This window comes from Zea mays, chromosome 4, assembly GCF_902167145.1.
Source record: "Zea mays cultivar B73 chromosome 4, Zm-B73-REFERENCE-NAM-5.0, whole genome shotgun sequence".
Lineage (NCBI taxonomy): Eukaryota > Viridiplantae > Streptophyta > Magnoliopsida > Poales > Poaceae > Zea > Zea mays.
The window spans coordinates 237838748-237849658 of record NC_050099.1 but is presented as its reverse complement, the minus strand read 5'-3'; the positions used below and the strand labels follow the sequence as shown (position 1 = coordinate 237849658).

Sequence of the window (10911 nt, the reverse complement as noted above, 5' to 3'; positions counted from 1 at the left end):
AGCAACACAAGAGACACAATGTTTTATCCCGTGGTTCGGCCAAGTAACACTTGCCTACTTCCACGTTGTGGCGTCCCAATGGACGAGGGTTGCACTCAACCCCTTTCAAGTGATCCAATGATCAACTTGAATACCACAATCTTTTTCTTTAGAGCTCTTTTCCCGTTTGTGAGGAATCTCCACAAGTTGGAGCCTCTCGCCCTTACAATTGATCACAAGAGAAGCACAAGAGTAAGGGAGGGAAAGCAACACACACAAGACTCAATTCGCAGCAAACACACGCACACAAGCCAAGACGTGAGCACAAAACACAGCGCAGGAAGTTTACAACTCAAACGGTGCTCAAATCTCTAACACTATGAACCAATTGCGTGATTGCGGAGTCTAGGCGTCTTAGAATGTTCAGAGAATGCTTGGTGTAGTGCTCCATGCGCCTAGGGGTCCCTTTTATAGCCCCAAGGCAGCTAGGAGCCGTTGGAGATCTAATTGGAAGGCAATTCTTGCCTTATGTCGGGTGGCGCACCGGATAGTCCGGTGCACCACCGGACATGAACAATAGCAGTCCGGTGTCCGATCTCCTTCCTTAAGAGGCGCAGCCAACCGTTGGACCTCTGTCCGGTGTGACCAACCGACCGTTGGTGCGAGCCACACGTCGCCCGCTGATTGCGCTGCCGACCGTTGGTCGCGGGTGCCGTTGACTCACCAGACAGTCCGGTGCACACCGGACAATATGGTGATTTTTAGCCGCGGCGCCTTCGCTTTTTTTCCGAGAGCGACGAGTTCGTCGCCGGGCTAGCCTGGGCACCAGACAGTCCGGTGCACCACAGGCTGGTGCTGGTTTGGCTGAACTCAGCCAAAACTTCTCTAATTCATTTCCACATTTCTTGGCAGTTTCCCTAGCACTTAGAGAGATATGTTAGTATCCAAAAACAATTTACTAGGGCTAGAAACATACCTTGATTCTTGATTTGCACTTCTCAACCACTTAGCACATATGAATTAAAACAATATGTGTTGGGCATCTAACCACCAAAACATTTATAGAAATGGCCCAAGGGCACATTTCCCTTTCAATAGTGCCATCCTTCTCAATGTCAATATCGTCGCTATCCTCGGATGGATTCATAGAGCCAACCTCGGTCTGGTAGGTGGTAGCCCCCACTGTTGAAACAAACTCTTAAACCATTGTCTCTAACACATCTCACGAAGGTGACAATGACACCTCAGCAACACGTTGCTCTCTGGCCATCTCTACTGAAAAGCGAGTGATTTTCAACTATCTAAGGCTGGTTCAAAAGTGGCAAAGATGTTCGAAACAAGCTTCGAAGGTGGAGCACGCTCTGACAGTAGCAAATGCAAACAGCGAAAGTCGTGCCAATGACGCTAGGTGTCGCCCCTTTTATATGCGCAATTTTTAAATTTTAACTGTTGCACTCACTGACCGCGGGGTCCCACTATTCAGAGCCAATACTTCATAACGAGCTTTGGGAAGGTGTTTTTGGACCTTCGACGCAAGGTCTCCCATTTACGATTTTTGTGATCTAAGCTCGTTATGAAGAAACGAACTCATCCCACAAGGGGGTTACTGTTGGGGCCCTAAAATACCGAAGGTCCTCAGAACACTTGTATTGCATAATCAAAATTGTTCCATGTGTATAATGAAAGCCGGACGAAGTCAGCCTTCAGCTATTTCAGGTGTGTAATACAGGCTGGATGAAGCTGGCCGTCAGCCGAAGTAACGTTAAGAGAAGCTTCGTCTATACGTACAAGCAACGAAGATTCGAGCTGAGGTAGCCAGCCTTGGCGGGAAAGAGGTCTCGGATGAAGAACGATGAAGAGGGCACAATAAGTGTAAAGAAAGGGAAAAGATGGCTACATCCCTACGACATTTGTAAACAATGAGTGTAAAGACTTAAGGGACACAATTGTAATTTTGTACAAAGATGGTTAATCTTCCATATAAATAGATCAACAATGCCCTGCATAAAGTATCTTTTCGAGGGCCACAACTTCATGTTGCTTAGTCTCGAAGAACCTTCGTGCCACGTGTGTTAAGGAGTCGAAGGTATGATTGTAAACTCATCTAATTAAAAAGGAGATTGAATAAAACACTAAGGCAAAGGAGATAAGTTTCATACCCCATTGTGCAATGTTGTTTCATTCTACATCATTTCATTTACATTTCCTTTTGAAGACCTTCGTCGTTCACACTAACACCTTGAAGAAGTGTTAAGTCAAGGACGAAGTTTCTCATACTTAATTTGTGTTGCCTTTATTTTCAACGCCTTAAGGGGATTGAAATCAAGCACCCAACACTCACATTTAGGCTATGTTCGTTTTGTCTAAATCCGTGGGGATTGAAAATGATTAGAAGGGATTGGAGAAGATTTTGAGTGCTGAATCGAACATGGCCTTATGGGTGTTTGGTTCCAAGGACTAAAGTTTAGTACGTGACCAATGTCATCGCATGCCCCAGATGTTGGGTACTTAACGGTGTCGTTGTCTTGTGCTCTAGCGCTTCCACGAGCGAGACAATGTCGCTGTCCATGTAGGTCACACAATAGCCCTAGTAGCGGCCCCTATGCTCCCTGTTCGCTCCTTGCGGCCTTGCCTCGTTGATAGTGATCAGAGCAACCTCGCGTCCACACCCTCGCGGCGCACATGGCACTGACGTGTGCCATTTGCTTGCTGGGATCCAACGACCTCTGTCGAGTCGCACCTCCGCGGCGTGCATCCACTCTAGCTCTACGCGAATCACCTATGCAAGTACACGAATATACGCACGAACACCTCAACCGTCGACCCTACCGCGTTGCCCTCGACCAGCGTTGGCGGGGATCGCGGGAGTGCCGTTATGATCCGGCCCTCCCCGACCAACTTTTAGTATACATAACTGTATATATCATACAATATTTTTTACAATATAGTATCAACGAATTACATGCCCCATGAGCCGTAATTCTGGCTCTACCCATGGCACCTGTATGCATGCAGAAGAAGCCGACGCCGAAGGCGTTGTAGGTGCGACCTCCCGATTCGTGGGCTTGTGTTTGTGCAAAAAATGTCAAGCAACGTTTTTTTGCCACGATCGTGTGATCTGGGGACAACAATTGCCCATACCAAATGAAGTAGAGCGTGTGCCATCACAACACACGGGACGACGGTACGTCCGAAAGTCACCGACCGTGTGCCATCACAACATATGGACACTATAGTGGGCGATGGAAATAACCATACATATTTTACGTGTGTCTCACGACAACACACAAAAATTGTGCTTTATAGAAGTAGAGATAAAGATAGAGATAGAGAAGAGATATAGATAGAGATAGCGATAGAGAAAGATATATAAACATATTATATAGACAATATTTTTTTTTACGTAGTCAGATGAACTACTCTAGTTTTTACACAATACATCCTAATCAGGTGTGTTTGGTTTCTAGAGACTATTTTTTATTAATCCTATTTATTTCATTTTAATGTCTAAACCGCCAAATATAAAAATCTAAATCTAAGATTTAATTCATATATGTGATAATTTAAGAAATAAAATAGAATAAAATTGAGGGACTAAAAATTAGACTCTAAAAACTAATTAGCTAAAAAATGTTTATAGTATGTCCAAATTCGTATCAAATAGATCGCCATATTATGTCCAAATTGTAAACCGCCATGTTTCACAGGAATGTGCACTACTGTGACAATTTGGAGAAAATAAAATCAAGGGGCGAGCTCTACAAATGTCGACACCTTGTCTGCAAGGGTTTTTCGCCGTCTTATCCCTTCGTCCACGCTCCCTGCAGCCGCCGCCCAAACCCTAGCAACCCGTCCTCCGCCATGGCCGACGACCACTACTCCTCTAAGAGGAAGTACGACGACCCCTCGCCGCCGCCGCGGCGCACGGGGTTCTCTTCGGGCCCGCCGCCTGCCTCGCCGCTCGCGGGCGGCGCCCCGTCGTACAACAGCGTGCCACCGCCCCCCGATGAGATCCAGCTCGCGAAGCAGCGCGCGCAGGAGATCGCGGCGCGGATCTTTAACGCCGCAGAGGCCAAGCGTCCTCGCGTCGACAACGGCGACGATGACAGCGGCGGCTTCGGTGTAGGCCTGGGCAGCACTGGTGGCGGTGGCCGCATCGGCGGCGGAGGACTCGGCTTCTCGTCCTCTGCCGGTGGTGGTGAGTGGCAGGACTTACTCTTGTTGATCCCATTCTTGGTCGCGTAGATCTGTTTGTCTATGCTTGGTGGTGGACTCGGCTTCTCGTATAAAAGGATTGGTGGTGTTTTCTTTGCTCGGTTTACGATTTGATTTGGGGGATGGATCGATAGATCAATGTATGTGAGTTGCGGATGTTCAAACTTGGTTCATGTTTAATGAACTTGTCACCTGTGAGCTATTTAGAAGCACGGTCCTGTTGTTACGGTCTCCAATATTTTTTGATAACTCACACGCCACGATGCAGCTGTGGGGTGTTAATTTTTTCAAAACAAGCTGCAATTAAACTATTCAAGTCCAAGTCAATCAGCGTTCTCCACATTTTTTGTTAGTTTTACTAGCTCCTCGTGGGTTTGTTAGTTTTACACGCTCTACCTCATGGGGAAGTCTAGGAAAATCCTAAAATAGTTGTCATCTGTAGGAGTTAGATTTTTTATTGTATTCATTGCAATTACCGTGTAGTTTTTTTTCACAACATGCCATTTTCGAAACAGTTGCCATCTGCAGGAGTTAATTTTTTTTGTATTCGTTGTCATTATTGTGTAGTTTTTTCACAACATGCCATTTTCTGGATAGACTTGCAAGAAACATCTCAGTTATTATTGTGATCTTACAAAACCATAAGATTCATTTATCTGCTCACACATGGTGTATATGCAGATGTTTAATACCTTTGTTTGGCTGCCTTTTTTCTTTTTAATGTGGCATGAACACAAAATCGAACTGTTGCTGCATCCCAGCTCATTAGCCTGTCTTAACTTGAGTCTGATTGTATTCACTGTCTTAAAATAGTATGTTCATTCAATCTTAAATTCTGAAGTTAGCATGTTGTGAAGCTGTTGCTTTTGTGTTTATACATGCATCCCTTTCATTACCGTGACTCGTGGTCCAAACGAATTTAAATTGTTATTTTTCATAGTTCATAATTCAATAATCACCATAAATTTCGATGATAGCAAATGAATTCAGAATGCTGCTGGTTTCTGTATCAGGGCACGGGGCTTCTATCCCACAATTATCTTCTCAGAGCAGCGCACCTCAGTACTCCTCTTATGGTGGATATCAGGGTACAAGCAAAAAGATTGAAATTCCAAATGGAAGGGTAAGCTTTTTGTTCAGTTTGTTTTCTGTCACTGAATTTAGAAAGTGCATCCAGAAGTGTGATGTTTGTATTCTCTTTAACTGGCACTGTTGTCAACTTGCTGTAGGTTGGTGTTATCATTGGAAAAGCCGGGGAAACTATTAGGTATATCCAACTTCAATCAGGAGCAAAGATTCAAGTCACAAGAGACCATGAAGCTGAACCTGGTGCACTGACAAGGCAAGTTGAGCTTTCTGGCAAACCTGAGCAGATAAGCAAAGCTGAACAGTTGATCAAAGAAGTTCTGGCAGAGGTATTACTCATTGTGCTCACAGCCTTTTGTTTTGTTCTGCATTTTTCATCTATGTTACAATGTTTGATCTTGCATCCCAGGCCGATGCTGGGTCATCCGGTGCTGGATCTGGTGGCCGGAAATACAATGCAACACAGCCAGGTGCTGAGACGTTCCAGATGAAAATTGCTAATAACAAGGTATGCACCTTGTTCTATTTGGACAAGGGTTTGCCTTACCATACGAAACTACACTTTATCATGCTACCACAAGTATTTGGCATGTGTATGGGTGCCTGTTTGTCAATTTTATATCAATCAACAGACTGTTGTGTGATTTCCTTACCCATGTTGTTTTTTTCCTCTACTTCTGATTTTTGTCTATTTCTTTTTAGGTGGGACTGATTATTGGGAAGGGTGGGGAGACTATAAAGTCCATGCAGGCCAATTCTGGAGCTCGTATTCAGGTTTGCTATCTTGTTATATAGCTTCCTGTTTTACCTTAGCTGCAATCAGAAGTAAGGTTACACTAAGTTCACTTGTGGCTGTTTGTCTGCTTGTTTTTGCTTTGCCTTGTAAATATCACTTCTAAATGATTGATATTTTGTCATCCTGGAGTTTATCATTCATATTTTGCTGTAAACACTCCATTTGGTCCAAACAACACTCCATTTGGTCCAAGCTGTTCATTTATTCTCAAATCATTTTGGTCTACTTATTTTGCTATTGACCCACGTTCCAATGTTATTCTTATCCTTACATATTCTTGTGTAGGTTATTCCTTTGCATCTGCCTGCTGGTGATACTTCAACTGAAAGAACTGTGCATATTGATGGTACCCAAGAACAAATTGAAGCTGCAAAGCAACTGATCAGTGAGGTTACCAGTGAGGTCCGCCTTCTTTCTCGTTGTGTATATTCCTGATCTGTAATTGCTTTGCCGTTTTGCGCTTTATCTATCTTAGGTAGGTTGCTTCTGGTTCATTCTGTTTATTGTCTCATTTTATGATTTTCCCCGATTCTTTTTGAAAATTTTGTTTCTTCTGCTTATTGCTGCCCTACATTGATTACACTGCGTCTTCGCTAATCAATGTCTGAAACATATTGTTCGTGGGTACATCCTCAGCATGCAAGGGGATTGTTATATGTGTTCTTCCCTGTTTATGAACATAACTTATTAATGGTTTTGGGCAAGGTTCACAACTGGAGTATATAATAAAGCGAAGAAACATATTTGTAAACTAACTTGTTATTTATCAATTAGCCACTGCTAGGCTCGTTAAATGGTTTTGTACAGAAACTGCATCTAAAGTTTTGACAAGTATTGATTTGAAATTCATATGATCGTTTACATCATATGGAATATGGATGATACTATTTTGGGAAAAAACCAGAGAGTCCTTGTTCCACTTGTTCTATTCAGTGGTTATTGTTTTTTTGTTTTTCCACATAGAGCCAATTAGTGTCATTAGCTTGCCAGGAGGACTGCAAACTATCCTGGAGAGCAGGTGTGTTACTGTTTAATATCAATGTCCTACTGGATATAACTCTGTATTTTCACTTATAACATGTTTTATGGATTATGTGAGCTGACGTGCTTTATCTGGCATCTGTATCATTTCAAATTTTTCATCTGATCCTCCTGTTTCTCTGGAGCACAATGGATACATATACATTGCTTTCTCATGGCTTGTTTGTGAGAAAGAAATGCTCTAAACAGACCCAGGTCCCCAGGTGTTTCGGTTGTTTATGGTGGTCATGCATTCCAATTTAGGTCCTTCTGTTCTAGTTGCACATATTTAGTTCTGATGTTTATGATCACTACAGAGGCAAGTTTTTCCTTTTAATTCACTATTCCCACCTATACAACTTGGTGGTTGATTAAGAGTTGTATTCTCATGTACATAGTCTCTGATTCATGATACTTATTTTATAGTTGGGCCCAAAAATTAAGGATCTATATTCTCTAAAGTGTGCATAGACCAGACAAGAAGCCAGTTAATAGTGCAACTAAAGAAGGGTTGTACTGGGGAAAGTAGGTAAAAAGGCTAAAATTTGGGATCCAAATACAGTCTGTGTCATGCATAAATTTTATTTGGAATATTCCTGTATCATATATGTTGAACTCTTTCGCAGCAGAAGGATTCCGAAAACCTTGCATGAAGCTATTTTATGTGATATTTGTGTCTATTATATGTACCTTGTGGCTTTGCAGGTTGCTGTCCAATCTTTTTTGTGTGCTTATATAGTATCATTTGAATGCTGTCTTTGATGCTTCATTTTATTTAATTTTTTTCAACTTCAGTAAAGTAGCATATCTGATCATTATATATCCTGTCATTTAGCAATGAATAGAATCTTTTAGATAGTAGTGGAAGCACCTTTGTATTATCATATATATCTTTGGACATCTATTGAAACTCTATTCCATGGTATTGCTATTCAACATATATATATGTATATATTCGTCTAGCTGTCCAATCTTCATTAGCCCCATAGTTTTGCGCGTGGGCAACGGTAGATGGGCATCACTAGCTTGACGATCTTGATCGGTGAGTTGCTCCTTCCATTTTTCTTGGTGGTTATGGAATTTATCTGCAATATGTCTTGTGCTTTTGTATGTCTGCTATTTGTGCTGCTATTTTTTTTCTATTATGTGCACTATGTCTCTTTGTCATATACATATACAGATGTGCAAACTATATTTTTGCAGAATCGTGCTAGGAATCCAATGTCTGGTGGCTATTCTCAGCAGGGATATCGCCCTCCTCGTCCTCAGTCAAACTGGGGCCCGCCTTCTGTGCCACCCCAGCAGCCTGGCTATGGTTATATGCAGCCTGGGGCTTATCCTGGGGCACCGCCACAGTATGGTGCACCTCAGCAACCTTATGGTAGCTACCCCCCAACATCTGGTGGTTATCAGACTGGATGGGATCAGTCTCAAAACCAGCAATCTCATACAACTCCCCCTGGTACTGGGTATGATTATTATAGTCAGCAGCAGCAACCTCAGCAACAATCTGCCCCTGGGACAGCTGCTTCTACTGATGCCACTAGCTACAATTATGGTCAGCCTTCGACGTATGCTTCACAGGGATATGATTCTACCTACACTCAGCAGAGTGGTGGGCAGCAAGCATATGGACATGATGGCTACACTGGTTACCAGACCCAAGGGCAGCAGCAGGGCTACTCTCAGCAGACTGGTTATGATCAGCAGGGTTATGGCACATCTGCTTATGGATCAGCTGCAAGCTCGACCCAGGATGGGTCCAACTATGGTGGTCCTGGAGGGGCCAGTCAGGCATCTCCAGGGCAGCAAACATCAAACCCAGCTGCTGGAAGCCAACCTGGCTATACCAGCCAACCGCCCACTAGTGCTGCAGCAACTTACCCACCTCAAGGTTCAGCTCCATCTGGATATGGCGCTCCACCATCCCAGTCTGGCTATGGCACCCAACCACCACAGCAAGCCGGATATGGTCAGGGCGCTTATGGGCAGCCTTCTCCACAGGGCCAGAAACCTCCTGCATTGTCACCTTATGGACAGGCTCCGCCTCCTGGTTCTGCTCAGGCTGGTTACGGGCAGTATGGTTACAGCCAACCTGCTTACGGTGCACCACCAGCTTACCCTGGTGCACCCATTGCAAGCCACCAGGGCTATGGCCAGCAGCAGTCTTATGGCCAGCAGCAGTCTTATGGCGATGCTTATGGTAGTGCAAGCTATGGGCAGCCTCCAGCCTACTCTACTGAAGCAACACCTCCTGCTGCATCCCAGGATCACTCTGCTGCCCCTGCTGCGGCCCTTGGAACAACAGCTTCGACAGCTCCTGAAAACAGTGGGGGCGCCCAAACATCCGCTGAAACTTGAGCTTCAGCAGCTAATTGGGAACAAACATTTTCCAAGACCCTGCCGTGTGGTTTCCTCCGCGCTGTTGCTTAATATAATTACGCATCTAATTTAGGGTCTACAACTACAAGTTATTTATTTTTCTGCCTGTTGTTTTTGACACCATGACTTTCTGTTTCCTTGCTATATTGAGTAGTACTTTGCAGTTATTTTATTGCTGGCGTATATGTCTGGACTAGTGATATATGTGTTTGTGTGGTTACCCTTGTTGGACCGTAATGGGTACCTTCCGGCTTGGTCTGGACAGATAAATGCCCATCTATATGTATTCTGAGCCCTGTTATGATTGCTCTACCGTCGGAGGTTTCTATGCCCACTTCAGCTGGTGATGATGGTTATGTATGAAATTTGGTTTCAATATTTCGTAAGACTTATGTATCGGTCCATAAAAGGTTTAAGCAGCATGAAAGTCTGCCTTTTTGTTTTTGCTGCTGGTAGTTCTGAGTCTCTAAAGCTAATGTTCTTTGTTTTTTTTTGAACGGAAAAAGTTTGTTTAAGGTTTTTGCATACTTAGCATAGATATAGTATTACGGCCTGTTTGTTTGGATATAATCTGTCCAGTAATCGAACTTATTTTGAACTAAGGTCCTGGATTATATAATATAGCTTCTGAATTATATAAGCACCTATTGATCCGCTTATGGATTGTCATAATCTAATGTTCTTTGTTTTTTTTTGACCGGAAAAGTTTGTTTGAGGTTTTTGCATACTTAGCATAGTTATAGTATTACGGCCTGTTTGTTTCTTTCTGGATTATATAACATAGCTTATGAATTATATAAGCACCTATTGATCCGCTAATGGATTATCATAATCTAATGGGGTGTTTGTTTTCTATTGACTAATTTTTAGTCTCACCATTTTATTGTATTTTACTCTTTAAATTGTCAAATATACCGTATAATTTAGAGATTAAAATGGAATAAAATGAAGGGACAAAAAATTAGTCCCTAGAAATCAAACACCCCCTAAGTATCTAGATTATATTATCTACCTAATAATATATGTTGCTTGGCTATCTCTTAACTTATTTAAGCTAGATTATATAATTTGGAGGGTAAACATATTTAGTTTAAAATAAGTTAGATTATATAATCTAGAGAGATTATAATCCTAAACAAATAACTCTTTAGGACTAGTTTGGGAGCGAGAAAACCGGGTTAAATTTCCTTTATTGTTCAAAATTTAATAAGAAGGGGAATTTAGCCTTTCCAACTCTAACTCCGATTTTGTTGCTTACAAACTAGTCCTTAGTTTGCTGGGTTATGATCCAAAACCAAATTTAGACGATTCATATTGTTCTTTATTGTGTGAAACATGGGGACTATATGATTTCTGAAGGTTGTTTAGGCTATTTCGAGCAGATTCTCTATCTTAATTCTTATCTTATTCTTTATTTTAAACTTTACTCTATA

At 42.5% G+C, this 10911-nt stretch overlaps 1 protein-coding gene across 1 annotated transcript; it reads left to right on the top strand.

Moving 5' to 3' along the window:
• Window positions 1–3784: 3784 nt before the first annotated feature.
• LOC100279814 (uncharacterized) lies at window positions 3785–9863 on the top strand. Its single transcript, NM_001152769.1, is given in 7 exon segments — window positions 3785–4177; window positions 5208–5317; window positions 5424–5609; window positions 5690–5788; window positions 5983–6054; window positions 6362–6478; window positions 8300–9863. Coding segments are annotated over 7 exon segments (2079 nt in total). The 5' UTR covers window positions 3785–3840; the 3' UTR covers window positions 9458–9863.
• The last annotated feature ends 1048 nt before the right edge of the window (window positions 9864–10911 follow it).